Below are 15,000 nucleotides of genomic sequence, written 5' to 3' on the forward strand. Positions count from 1 at the left end.
GGAAGGGGGAGGGGGCGGGGGCCCCTGGGCCCACCCCTAAATAAACTATGATAATGATAAACTATGATAATGTATCTGTAATAAGAAGCACTAACTATGAAGAAATCATTACTCCACGTATTCTTATTCCGGAATAGGGTCAATCGAACGCACCCTAAATGTGAACAACTATTCTACGATCGCACATAGCCCTAAGGTTAGCCATGGAATGTGGACTTTGGACTTCGGATTAAGAAATTGAACTGGATATGAAGCACAACAAGTATGCGATAACGATGGCCGACTGAGCAGAAATCAGAGTAAACAGCAAAACAACGATAGCACGTTCCTATCAAGATATTGAAACATAAAAAAAAATTAATTAGGTTAAGTTAACACTTTTCCCTACCTTCCCAACCGCGAGAAAACCGCGGTAAATCTGCCATCGCCGAAAAAAGTTATTTTTCTCAAAAATATTTAAAGTTAGGGGGAAAAAATACATCATTTAAACGCTATCCATAGAATAGTATATACCAATAACTTTCATCCAGTCGCAGTACTTAATGCATAGTTCCATCTTTTTACGGGAAATGTGCTGGCTTGATGGTATAATTTTACAACATAACAGTGGCTACCTTATTAACTCGGTTCAAAACTGAAAAACATTCAGTTGTCTAATTGCTTTACAAAACCGACCCCACACGTCCAACACGAACAAAACTTCAAAACTTTGCCGAAGAGACAAAACAAGCCGATACTTACTAGGCAAATAGAATCCAAAGGCAATCATCGTCCTGTGCGGGGCAATTACTAACTTGGATAGCCAAAACACGCAAAAATCTGAGAACGAGACTGTGTTTCATGATGTTTCAAAAAATCAACGAGGCAGCCGATCATGTAACGGAAAACAGTGAGTTAATAGCCTTTTAACAGCGAAAACGTCCATTACTTGGATAAACTAACTTACATACCTCCATCTTCCTTGTTTTCTATTGAATATTGGCAGCAATCAGTCAAGCTGATGTAAGCGACCACAGCAATCCATTGATGTCCTTGCTCAGGCATTTCAACGAGAATCGCCATCATGTCACTAATCCACAAGGAAAACAGAGAGCTCGTGATTTTATCAAGAAAACCTTTCAGGACCTAGGCCTAAAGACTTGGTCTGAAGAATTCCAGCCTGATCACCCGCAGGTAAGGAAATTAAATCAAACAAAAACTAAAACCGAATGTAAACGATTTCGGGGTTGACATTTGCTGTCCTCTCGATCCCCTTTTAGTTCTTCCCAATCAAACCTGATTACCAGCCTGATTACCCGCAGGTAAGAAAATGGAAAGAACGAAATTCTATCAAACAAAAACTGCTACAGCCGAATAGAAACGATTACGGGATTGACATTCACTGTCCTTTGGCTCCGTTTTATTCTTCCTAGTCAAACTTTTTTGACCTTCGGCCTTTCATCTTTAAACCTTCCTATCGCTCGACGTGAAGGAATCCCCAATCCAGCAAATGTGAGGCTTTGGAATCTGGAATCCAGAGCATGGAATCCGGAATCCACTGTATGGAATCCAGAACATGATCCACATGTTTCTACGGAATCCAGGATCCAATGCAATTCGGCAATTTTGCTGTCAAAATCATACGTATTAGACCCAAACTTTGCTGAGTTTTTCGAAACCAGGCTCTGGTTGGTTGATAGGTGAATATTGGAATCTAACTCGATTGGTTTCGATAAAGCGATCCACATTTTGAACAACTCACTTTGGCCACACACAGCACGCATTTGATGAACATAGCTTTTATCTCGCAAATCAAAGTGGAAGTAACACACACAAACGGATCCTCGCAAGAAATAAAGCAAAATAGAAAAAAAGGCATACAGCTTAGCATGAAATTGATTCTGTTCTTTTGAGATGTGGAGTGCCAATTTCATTGCTCGTAAAATATTGAGCAACTATATTGCTTCCATTGAAATGCAACTCAAGCTCTCTCTCTACCACCATTACGTTGGCAACTGCGTGTTGAATTATTCAACTTCAGTGTTATCTTTTTTTGCCCGTCCGCTGAATATATGTATGGACCTGTCAATTATTTTAGTTTGCTTCTGGCTACAATATTGTCGGCATGATTCCTGGCACCCTTGCTGGTTCACCAAATGACAGATTGTTTGTGATTGGCGCACACTATGATACAGTGCGTACGACGTCATCCGGTGCTGACGACAACGGATCTGGTGTGGTCGCTCTGCTGCAAGTTGCAAAACAAATTGTGGCAGGTTGGTATGTGTGTTTTTAAGGAAGAGACTGAACGCGCTTTTGTGCTGTAAGATCAGTTTTACACGTTGAGGGCGGCTAAACAAAAACTTTTTGAAGCAGAGAAGAGGACCACTGAACAAATCAACTTACATAAAAAAGTCGAGTCCGTGATTCGAACCCGGGCTACATTGATGAGAGGCGAGTGCTCTCAAAATGTCGCTAACCCTGCTAGTTTTGTTTGCTTCGTAAACTAAAACCAAAGCGATCTCTGTGACCAATAGAAAGTAGCGCACATACTGCTACGAAACAAGCGGAACTAAAGCAATGACATGTGACTTGCCCAAGAGCGTGGGAAACAGCGTGTGGAAGTCGCAACTGGTTTTGCTTTGGTTCTAATGATCATTGATTAAAAATTGGCGCCAGATTTTAAGGCGCTCATAATATGTAGTAATTGAAATTGCGTAATTACTTTCGACATTCACCCAAAAACCGTTATCATTAAGACTTTTAAAAATTGGGCGTTCTAACTTAAGGGTTGCATTCGATTGACCGTATTCCGGAATAGGAATACATGGCATAAAAGTTAGAAATCCTTCATTTTTGCGGAGATTCACATTAAAATTGTCAAACACCAGCTAAAATACTATTTTAAACATATTTTTATTATCCTCTTTTCTTTAAAATGCCAGACCTATCGTTTAAAATAATCACAGTGACCCTTCGTATTCTTATTCCTAAATAGGATCAATCGAACGAAGGCCCTCTAAGGCTGTAAATTGTGAGTCATGGTAGGCCAAAAAGACTTGGAAACCGTGCGACGTACAGTAGAGAATAAAAGTTACGAGGAGAAAGAGAGGCTCAGTCCGCCAGAAACATCTGCATTTCATTTAAGACGCTTTTCATTGATAAACGTAAGCAGGACGTCAAGCGTTTTCTTCTTGGTGCTATCACAATTTTCCATCGCAAGTTGTCTTTGATCCGTTACTTCAGTCAAGGCGTAGCCTCAGTAGTTCTTTCCTCGTTTTGTTTGCCCCTCAAAGAGAAATTTAAGCTGCGAAAATCATTCATATCATTTTCACTTTTTTCTTCATGCAGATTTTAAAACGTGCTCTCGTGCTTTCAGCATCTTATTTGTCGCGTTTGATTTCGAAGAATGGGAAGATTGTTCCAATAAAGCACTTTACCCTAAATGCGCCTGCGGCCACATCGACTGTGGTAGCAGAGCCTACGTGGCAAACCTCACCCGTTTTTACAACGGTTCGCTTTCGTCGAACGGAAATATCCAAGGGGCGATAATAATGGATACCGTGATGAACTACAACAGCACTCCATACTCCCAGGTTCTACCAGGCGCCACTAGTCAATTACTGCCTGAACTTTACAATCAGATAAAGAAAGATGAATTTCGTGGGGATTTCCTCTCTGTTACTGGGCGGCAGGTGGATGACAGAACCTTGATAGATCTGTTCTGGTATCATTACAACCAAGTAGAGTCGGGTAGGTGATAAGAATTGAATAACTAAAGTGCTACTACATGACCAAAACCTTCAACTTTTATTTTTCTGTAACTATGCTAACTAAACATTAAGTGATCCAAGTTTTAAGCGCTTAAAAAGGTACCTGTTTATTTTAATGGATTTTCCCGTTTAATGGTACGCTAATACTAACTTTAAAATCTTGAGAGAGCTGAAACGAGGAGAAAATGACGTCAAAGACTCAACAGTTTAAGAATGCAATGCGTGTGTTGGCGGATGAAATAATAAGCAGCACGGGAGTTTCGGCAGACTTTTAAACTGGTGTTTTGCATATATAATATAATAAGCTGTGTTTACACGCTGAAATTTTAAGCTAGTGAGTAGATGACGTCAATTTTCCCTGGATTCAACCCTCTGAGATCCAGTAGGTCAGTTTGGAACGTGAGTAATGGTGGACTGTGAAATCCAAAACTTACACTCAAAGTAAACAGCCTTTGGGTAAAGACCAAAGCTCAAAATTTGCCAGCCAAGAGCTAAGCAATCACACTTTCAAATTCTGAAGAAAAAAAGGAAGTGATTTTATGATCATAGTAGCACACTAAAATGAAACCCCAGTCAAACTTAGACATATACATAAAAGACTGAGAGGAAATAATGTTTACAATCAATTTCTTTTTATTTATTTATTATTATTATTATTTTTACAATGTCTTTGTATCACAAAAAAGGAGTTTAACAATCGCTCTTTTTGGCATTGAAATTTTCCGGGCGCCGCTATCTTTAACGTCGGTAATTACTGGGTTGCCTATGGCAAACCAGTCGAGGTCTACGTTTACTTTGTTTGTTTTCTTTTTTTTTCTTTTTTTCCGTGTCGGTAAAAGTCTTGCCTGTCACTCCCCTGGTAAGTGGTGTCTTGGTGCATAGAGCCTTCTGCGCGTATTTTCTTAGGATCGAAAGGGTAGTGGAACTGCGTAGATTTCTCTGGTGGAAAAAGTAGAATCATTAACTTAGCCTGCAATGGCGTCAAAAGTCATGTGACGCGAATGGCGTTTTAGTGGATCCTTAAACAAAATATACCCTTATGGAGCTCAATAATGGAAAGTCACTAGGATAAACTAGGGAGGAAGCTCAAAAGCGACGAGTACTGGACTTCGACAACAATCTATCCCCCGTCAGGACGAAATCAAAGTGAGCTCTATTTACCTGAAGTACATGGTAATTTGACACGATTGAGTTTCTTGTCTTCACGCACGCAATGAAATAGGAAGAGGTTTTCGCCTCCAAGAGCAAATATGTTGTTTGTTTCAATAAATTTTTCGCTGGAAAAGGATTCTGTGGTATTTTCTGCCTTAGTGAATTATAATATGTTGTGTATTGAATTTTCGAGCTTAAGGTTGAAATGTGATATGGGAAAAGTTTTTTAGTATTGCTCTGTAAGCAGGAAGGGTTCACAGGCCTGTTGGAAGCTTGCTTGATTTTAAAAATAATGATCCCCAAAATAAGTGAAAACTTGTGACGCAGATGAATAAAAAATTAGCTGCTATTTCCAAAATGATGGAATTACCTGGTGATAAAGGTCGTACGCGTCTTGGAGAGTAAATTTGACTTTGCATAAACAAGAGTTGCATAAACATTTCATTGTCAAACTTTATAACACTTGACAGAAAAAGAAACTTACAAAAACCCGGTATCTTGTCATCATTTGAGACAGATGCTTCAATGTTTGGCTAGTAAACATTCCTCTATAACTTAATCCCGTCACCCGCTCAATTCCGGCCATGTCCCTTCCGATATTGCAATTTACTTTAACGTAGCAAAAATCTCCCAAAATGTATGTCGCTGATCGTCACTTTTTATATTCTATATTCACGGTTCAAAATTAATGTTGTTTTCATGTCGTAAATATTTTTTACTCGATCGACCGTTCCGGAAACTTCCTTCTGCTCTTTCTAAAAACTGTGTATCAATAGTTATTTGCTGTTTCATCAATATTTGTTTTGCATAAAGCAAGCTAACAGAATCTGTACCTTGCTAAGTTCGCATTTGTTAGCGTTAATAGTATTTTCGGTCAGATGCTTCTGTTTTCATGAGGGGTTTATTGTTTTGGTCTCCCATCCTAACACTAACCCCGCCCGGCAGGGCTTAATTTCAGTGAACTTTAGTTTTAAAAAGCTGTCAGATGCTCAGAGGGCACACTTGTGGTAAAAAGAAGTTGCGAGGAAACTTGAAAATTATCAACATGTCAGCCCCGAAGCCAATGTTTCTCGCTTCTCTTTTATTTGTTATTCTTCAGAGACTGGAATGGTGTATTTCAATACCACACAATTCAGTGCCTTCTGATTTTCTGTAGCACGTACCACAGGCAACCCAGTGTATACTTCACGGAAGCATTTCGTTCCTTCAGCTACGAGGCTCGCGTCAATGGAAGCCGACGGTGCGCCCTTAACCCCCCCCCCCCTCCCCTTCCCCCTTCCTCTGTCATTGCTCCATTTTACGAGTATTTAAAGCTATTCGGCCGAAGCGGATAATATCATAATACTCTTCAGTTCTTCAGTTTTTTTTTTCTTCAGTTTCATTACTCAGTTAAGCTAATGTTGCTATAAACCAAGTAAACAAATAATAATAATAATAATAATAATAATAATAATAGTAATAATAATAATGAAAATAATAACAATAATACATGATGCAAATATATAATAAAAATTTAAATAATCAGATCAAGTTGAAACCTAAATTGGGGAACGGACAAAGAGTTTTCAACATGAGCTGGGAGCAGGTTCCAGTCTATAACAGTTCTGGAAAAAACAAAGAGTATTTGAAAACATCCAGTGATGGAGAAAAAGTGTTTCAATTTAAATTCGGTAACCTAATCCTCAGATTGAATAGCAACAAGGCCTTTTAAGATCTTAAATATCAAGGTCACCCGTCCCGTTTTCTCAAGGTTGAAAGCTCTGGCCATTTTAGTTTCTGCAATGAGGCTGACACGCTTTGTTGCCACGAATAGTTGTTTAATACAAAACGGATAGCACGTCTCTCGACCTTCTCGAGCTTGTCATGGTTGCGTTTGGTGTATGGGTCCCAGACGGAGCTAGCATAGCATCGTCTAAGTCACTGATTTAGAGAGGTAGGCCCTTTCTTGAGATGTATTCGATATGCTCGTTCCAGCTGAGAATATTTGAGATCTGGACGAAGATACTCTTTGTCTCCATTTTCTCTTGGGGCTTATAATGGTCCCAAGAGAAAACAAAAACAATGCTTATGCAAAATTTGGGTGGACAAACATAGAGTATTATGGTATTTCCCGCTTCGGCCAATAGCAGCAGCTACACGGCTCAGTGGAAAGTCGAAACAGACGTTGAAATCACCGAGGATCGAACTGGGGACCTCTTGCTCCGAAAGCCGCGCACTAACCAACTGAGATACGCCTGTTTCTTCTGCTCCTTTTGTTTATTTTGGGCGCTAAATAATGACAGTAGGACAACCGGAACACGTCACAAGTATTCAAGATGAAGGCGCCCGGAAAATAAGGGATTATGATGACATTTAAGTATTTCAAACAAATTTGATCGTAACCATTATTTTCTGTGGTTTAAAAGTTATTGCCAACGAGTCAGGCCTTCTGAAGACAGAAGGCCTGGCGAGGCGGCAGCTTATAGAGCCGCGAGAAGATTTTTAGGCGGACGAAATCTCAGAAGCGCTTCAAATTTAATTGTAATGTAGACCAAAAGCTGTAATGTAGACCAAAGCGATGAAATGTTGACCGTAGCGATAACCAATGAGAGTGCCGCACGAGTACGCCGCGTGATGTTTGCAGCCGCCAGATCACGCAAGCTTGGCTCGTTGGCACTTTAGCGACAGCTATAACTAGTTTTATTGTTGGAGTCGAGGTTCCCTCTGATACAAGCTTAAAGTGCATCTAACTTCAAATATATCCTTTTGCAAAAGTAAAATGTGTAACATATATTTTACCTTTTTAGTTGCTTCTCTATAGATTTTTTAATAGGCGTAATGAGGTAGGAGAGAGTAAAAGTTGGCATTCATTTGTCCCCTAGCCGACCTAATGACAGGTATGGGTTTTCTTGAATGGCGTCAAGAACTAATTTACATTGCTAAAGTTCTTTCAAAACTATAATGCAAAGTTACTGTACCGTAATTTATGGCGTCATCGAAGGAATAAGCCCATGCCTGGCAAATCCTCGGCTATGCATGGGACAAACGATTGCCAGCATCTTTCTCTTACTTACCCTATGAGGCACAGTAAAAAGTAAAATCTAGAGAAGCAAAGGTAAATGCATATTTAATATTTAACCTTGCTTAAGTAAAAATTTGGTTGGGTGCAATTTAAGCCACGATTTTGCAAGCTCGTTCCCAGGGTCTCTCTCGTTTTCGAATATGAGCACTAAGAGAGAAAAGATCAACTGCCGGGCGGTATTTATAAACATGAGCCTTCTCGATGCTTAAGTTCCCTATTGAGTAAATATGATCGGCGATTGAACGGTTTTTTAGTGCAGAAACGATAGAGAGTATTAAGCAGTTAAGACACGAGTCGGACCTGAACAAGAAGGTCACTTAAACAACAGGTTTGATCGGGAACAACGTTAACAGACGCTCTGTACATGCGAAATATGCATAGTATTTATGTACATTTCTTTATCGTACTCTCCTCAACAACGACAAGATATAACCGAATCTAAATTAGTACCATGCATGCTACAAGCTTTAAGATCGTTTTCTAACATTAATTGTTAATGAGCAGAACCTTTCAATTTTTGTTCATGCAATACTATGAAATACACAAGAGTAGTCTTTAAAAACGAGGGTGACACGTTAACCTTAACTAAGCAGTTTTAACATGTGGCCTTCAAATTAAATCTTGCTGTGGAGCACAGCACCGCAGCTAGATGTAGTTTACCGTCGTCAACTTTTGATGAGGAAGGAAAACCAGAGTACGGAGAAAAACCCTCGGAGTCAGGTTGATATCGAATAAAACTAACCCACACACAATCGCAGATGTAAATGGAAGTAATGTTTACTTTTCCTTCACTCTATTTACTGTCTCTGTTGCCTTACTAACGGTTAACTCAAAAGTAGGAGTTAAAGGTCGGTTGTTGTTCTTCTTACAAAAAAAAACTTGCAGACCTAAAGGACAAGACTACTATGTATTCGGTGAAACTTCCTTTCCAAGGCCAACCTTCAAAGCTTTCTGATTATGCGTACCACGTCATGAGTGACTTTTTGAGAAGTGATCACGTATCATTTTGGGAAAGCATCCCATCCTTGAGCGCTATTTTCCTCAGTGACACCGCCAACCTCAGGGGCCACATGACTTCCTGTTACCACGAGGATTGCGACAGGCTTTCAAGAGTAACTCCTCGAATGCTGCAATTTTTGCAGAAGACTATTGACGTCATCTTATCCTTGACCAATGACGTCACCAAGATGTCATGTCCACAGCGGATTCTAAAATTCACCAACTCCGCTGATGTTTCAGGTAGGAGATTACCGGAGCCCGATAGATTTGCAACCCAGTCTCTACTTGTGAAAGAACAATTATCGTTAATTCCTAATTTGCTCTGAGTTTCAATCACGTGATAAGGCAGCCATGTTGGTGCACAAAACAATAGCAATTTTCATTATAATAGTCAAATTCCAAAAAGTCCTTTTTTTTCTATTGTTCTGTGAACCTACATTGCCTGCTGTGACGTCAGATGAAAACCATCTTTTACGGAGTCCGATAAATTTGTTGACTCATCGCTCCCTCGTTCCCAGGACTTTTCCCTTCACTTTAGGTTGGAACGAGAAAAACGAAGGAAAAGGTCCCGGGAACGAAGTTGTTACCCTTAATTGTTACTGAATGATTTGGGTGACTCAACAAGAAATTATAAATTGCCCATATGATTATAAAGCAACAATGATAATCATTTTCGGGTTAGCTATGAGACTTTGTTATACAGCAGGAAACAAAAAAAGAAGTTTTTTTTTAATATATGATTGTTTGCATTCTGACAGAAATTTAATAGCTCTTTTTACGCGCCATGATTGGTTAAATAGGAGGTGTTCAGTTCTGTTCAGCAACTATTCATATCCCAGCAGCCGAAGCAGCATAATGCGCCTCTCGTCTGTCTTTATACATGGCAAAAAAAATGAGTAACTAAATGACGCTGTAAAATAATAAAATTGCCCAAAGTCGTCCAGACGCATTTTGCGTCTCTAGCAGAAAAACGGTCAAACATGACAAAACATATGGGAAATGAATAACGCATTTTAACTCGTTTAGCTTTTCTGTGATTATTATAGTCATTCCGGATTTAAGCCCCCTACGTCCTTCTTAAGCCCATCCAAAACCCCTTTCAATGTTGCGTGAGTACAGGCCTCATATGTGGTAAGAAAGTCTAATTGATGAACTGACATTTTTGTTTCGTCACCTTTTCGTAGAGGATGGTATGGCGGCATGGGGCGTGGCGTTGCTTGCGATTGGCATGATTTTGATTGGTGTACTGATAGGCGTAGTAGCAGCGGTGTTCTATCAACGCTGGAAGAAACAGCAAGGCCCACTGGTGACAACACACGACCTGCCCATGCAGTCAAACACCAACCCAGCCACATAACTAAACCTATTTAATCATTTTTGCCAGAAGCTCATAACCAGAAGTGTCGACCTCTCCCATTTGGTCTTAGCCAATCACTTTACTGTATCTTAATTTAGAATACGGTTCCCACCAAATTATGGCCAATCAGGTTGGGTCTCGTGACCACAACGCCTCTGATTGGCCTAGAACCAAGTAACCGCACGAGAGATTGGATTGATTGTGCTTGATGCAAAATAGTGGATCGCGGATTTTTCGTGCTTTAGGCAAAATCGTGGATCGTGCAAACAACACAATACCGCCACGTTTTTTTGAATACATAATACCGAAAACTGATCAGCCGCATTCTATTGCGGATCGAGACTTCTGAGCAATGGACTCCTGTTTTTATTGAAGTCTTTTTTACCAAATAAACGACCTTTTTTAGGTCTTTTCTATCGGCAGTTTTGTGTTCGCAGCTAATCTATTCGAATGATTTCTATAAAAATGACATTTTGTGTAACATGCAGATACTATTGTTAAGACACAATAAGGCAATCACATAATACTGTAGATATAGAAAAAATACTGATTAAGGCTGGGGTATGTTTAGCCTCGAAGTTCCTATTGAAAACGTGAGGCCAAGAGCCCAAGTAAAATTGTTATTTGTAAACTTATATAGAGTTAAAGGTAAAAAGGTAACTTTATTTAACGTTAGTAGTTCCCTCAGCTACGAGGCTGGTATCAATGGAAGCCGACGGTGCGCCCTTTACCCCCCCCCCCCCCTTTTTTTTTCCGCAAACAACTTGTTATGCACGTAGAAACAAGCGAGAAGAAAATTCCACGTATACGGCATACGCAAAAATGCCTACTTTCACGTGAAATAAAGCAGGCAAAGCATGGCTAGCGCTACGTGGTCACTAGCTTTTTCCAGCGTTCGCGTTTCACGTAAACGTGATGCTAATGCTCTCTAAAGCCTCATTTAAGCAGGGGCTACACGAGCGATTTTTGTCTCGCGCCGGTGATGCGATTTTTTTCAGATTTTGTCGCATCGCCTGTGCGCCAGGGTGGCTACACTTGTGACAAATTTTGGCGACAAATTAAAGGCCCCACGAATCGCAGACTTCAAGAGACCTGGGCACTAAAAACAGACATTCCTACTTTAATTTCATTGGCTAAATAGTCTTTAGTCGCGTCGCAAGCGCGGGCAAAAAGTTGCAGGTTTGCTGCACGGGCAACTATCTCTGCGATTTTGTCGCGAAAGTCTCAACTCTGGCGACATTTTTCTTGCGATTTTTTCACCTGTCGTCATATTTTTCCATTTACCTTGCCAAGGAAAATTTGTCAAGGAAAGCCTGTCAAGGAAGCCTTGCTAGTGTAAATAAGGCTTAATTTAATGTGCCGTTGCAAGAAATTGTGAAAATATTTGAAATATTAACAAGAATTCGTCTTTTGGTTTAATAGACTTTTAACCACACAGAGAGAGACGAGAGACTACTTTGTTCAAAACAACCCTAGGCTTCTAGAACACAAAATTTCTGTTGTTTTTCTTGTTATTGTTTACATTGACGTGCAGGTCATTTCAGATGAATCACTGTGTTTTCCTTAGGGTGGAAAACAAAGACTTAAAAACGAAAACCCTGTGATGACTCGCCAATAAAACAACAACAGAAACTATGTGCTTTGGCATGTAGAGTTTGATATGTTATTTTCCCTGGGGGAGAGAGGAGGTAGTGTGTTGCAGTGATTAGGACGCTTTACTTTGGACCCGGACATCCCGGGTTCACGACCTGTCCTGGGGCCCGTTTCTCGAAAGTCCCGAAAACTTTTCAGACCCGAAAAGCCATTTGTGAAGCTGCCAACCACTTGTTTTGGAAAGTTGATATTTTAACACGTTTTCAAGGTAACAAAAAGCAAAATGACTGTGAATTTTGCAACTTAAATCCTCTCCGTTCTTGAGATAGAAAGTAAATTGTCACACCCGAAAATGGCCCGTAAAGTTTCGGGACTTTCGAGAAACGGGCCCCTGCCCACTTGTTGAATTGACTCTTGTAGTCCTTGATTCAACTTCTCGGCTGCACTTGTAAATAGCAAAATGATATTCCTCTGGTGCGTTTCTTTTAAAAGATCTTGCTCTTTTCGTTTATTGCGTTTCATTGCCCCTCCCCTATGGCGAGGGGTCGTATATATATACGGGTCTTTGTGTTTCCGGGTCGTCGATCGTCGTTTTCCAAATCTTCGTCAATTTCGATATTACACCCATGTCGCCACGAAGGTGTTGCATTCAATTCAAATTTCCCCATTTCCTCAGCAAAAAACATGTGAAATTAGCAAAATTCAACGTTTTAATTAAGCGGAGATAATGTGAGTACACAAGGAGCTTTTTTCAGGGTCTGCTGAAACAAGGGGAAGAAGGAAGTTTGGCTACAATATTACGGTACGATACGATACGATACGATATGATGTCATACTTCGACTGAGTGACTTCTACGTACAGTTACGAAAGAAGCCTGAAAAAAATAGTACTACGGGCATGAAAGAGATTAAATCCATAAGGACAAGAGCCAAAGGTAATCCAAAGGAAAATGTATTTCTCACGCAGAATGAGTTTTCCAAAGGTGACCTGGAGCAAATCGAATCTAACTTACACTTTGCAATTTTCCAGTTAACTGTCCTGCAACGTCATGGTGACACGAGTTGCGTGAAATTCTTCCTAATGAAACAGGAAGTAGACTCTAGTTCCTTAAGTCGCAATCCTTTTCTCAACGTTGCAAGGAATTTTTCATACCTTGCATAGTGTGACATCTGTCCTACAACTTGCATGTGTTGCGAGGGTTGTGTCATCAGTTAATGTAATTGTTCCTGTGAAGTGCATTTCTTCAACGTAATTGCGAGAATGCACTTTTCAATCAGTTTCTTCCCTGGCCGTAGGGCAAAACAATTGTCACTTGAACCAAGGTTAATGTCCCGGCCCCTACGAGCACCTACGAGTCTTACGTTTTGTGGCATGGATGATAAATCCGTTACTCTTTTGCATAGCTACCTATCGTCTTGGTATCAGCGAGTTGAGTTTGGCGACACTTTAATTTTCGGCCTGGACAGGCGTGGCAGCGGGAACCCGCAGGGATATATTCTTGGACCCCTGCTATTTAATATTTTCATGAATGATCTTAATCTTGCTATCGAGGTGTGCAATTTTATGAATTATGCAGATGACACGAATATTCACATCTCAAATCCCAGTCCCGAAGCAATCGAGAATGATATTAATAGGGACTTAGCCAACACGTTGCACTGGTTCCAGCAAAGTGGGATGAATGCAAATCCTGAGAAGTACCAGGCTCTTGTGCTGGGAAACACGAATCATCTTATAAGCATTAAATGTGCGAATAGACTGATTCCGATTTCTGTCAATATTAAGTTATTAGGTGTTACCGGTGATAGATAACAGGCTCAAATATAAGCGACATTTGTCGTAAAGTAGGAGGACAAGTTAATGCGCTGAATAGACTAAAAATATCCTATCTTGTAAGACTAAAGAAGCACTGTATCGCGCCTTTACTCTACCTAATTTCTTTTACTGCAGCCAAGTTTGGTACCATTATTGTGGGGCCAGAAATACTAGCTAGCAAGCTAGAGAATGTATTCTAAACGAGCGCGCTTTAAGATATATTTACAAGGACAATGCTACATTCTATCATACTTTATTAAAGCGGATAGGCTCACATAGTAACTTAGAAGTCCGTGGGATTAACATCAGAACGAGTAATTACAACCTACGCAAACTTATCGGCCTCACCTAAGGTGAATAGTACCAAATATGGCCTAAAATGTTTTAGTTATGACGCCGCGAAACATTGGAATACATCGCCAGTTCCCACGACCTGCTGCCGTCTGACCTTGTAGCTCAGTCGGTAGGGCAGCGGTGATCTAACCCCAAAGTCGTGGGTTCAATTCCCACTCAGGTCAGAGTTTTTCTCTGTCCTTGTGTGGGGCCATTCCCATTAGTAGGGCTAACGTTCACATGGTTCATATGGGGGAAAAAACTTAGCGCTTCACATTTCACTCTAATCAGTTAACGGGCCTCCGACAACCAGTGCCCTTTGCGCGCCTTTGTTGTTGTTATTATCCGGGGAATCGAATCGGCCAGTTCGCTTCAGCAACATCCCGTGAAGAAGAACTTCTGCGAATTCGCTGTTCTATTTGTTTTTTAATCGAAACGCCTTCCTCCTTTCGTTCCATAATCTTAAGGTTGAAGTAGTGAGCCAAATAACATGGCGCTTTTCCTTCCTCGGCGGACGACCTTTCTTCACAGTTCTCATTTCGCTTTTAACACGAACACAGCACCCAAATAACGCCAAAAATACAATATTTAAACATTAAGGAAAATATTAACAAAGTTTGAAGCTACTGGGCATCTAAAACACGACGATGTGAGGCGATGGAATTTGACTTTTCAAGAAATACTAGTTTCTGTATTACGGAAAATGGCGCCCATAGCTTGCACGCCCGCAAAGACTTGTGGTTATCGGTGGCCCTTTAAGTCAATTATAAGTGCTACACGGCAAACGTTTGCAAAAACGTAATCCTTCCTTGTATTGGAATACATTACCTGATAATATACGCACGTTCAGCTGGAACTAAGGATTTCGTTAGTAAGGTTCCAAGTTTAACGTTTTAAAATTTTTAATATCTTTTTAATAGGGACTATTAAGGAAACT

The 15,000-nt window shown here is 40.3% G+C and overlaps 1 protein-coding gene across 3 annotated transcripts in view; it reads left to right on the forward strand.

The window, feature by feature from the left end:
• The window catches only part of LOC138019269 (uncharacterized protein YfbL-like), a 90,605-nt gene that overhangs the window by 30,555 nt on the left and 45,050 nt on the right, over positions 1-15,000 (forward strand). For 2 of the 3 annotated variants that reach the window (XM_068865996.1, XM_068865998.1), the window contains 5 exons: positions 986-1,173; positions 2,078-2,255; positions 3,331-3,732; positions 8,851-9,204; positions 10,149-11,956. In XM_068865996.1, coding sequence (XP_068722097.1) covers positions 986-1,173; positions 2,078-2,255; positions 3,331-3,732; positions 8,851-9,204; positions 10,149-10,321 — 1,295 coding nt within the window. In that variant the 3' untranslated portion in view covers positions 10,322-11,956. Of the gene's footprint in view, positions 1-985; positions 1,174-2,077; positions 2,256-3,330; positions 3,733-8,850; positions 9,205-10,148; positions 11,957-15,000 lie in introns of those variants that run through there. The other variant, XM_068865997.1, reaches the window with a different exon arrangement.

This window comes from Montipora capricornis, chromosome 10 (genome assembly GCF_036669925.1).
Source record: "Montipora capricornis isolate CH-2021 chromosome 10, ASM3666992v2, whole genome shotgun sequence".
Classification (NCBI taxonomy): domain Eukaryota; kingdom Metazoa; phylum Cnidaria; class Anthozoa; order Scleractinia; family Acroporidae; genus Montipora; species Montipora capricornis.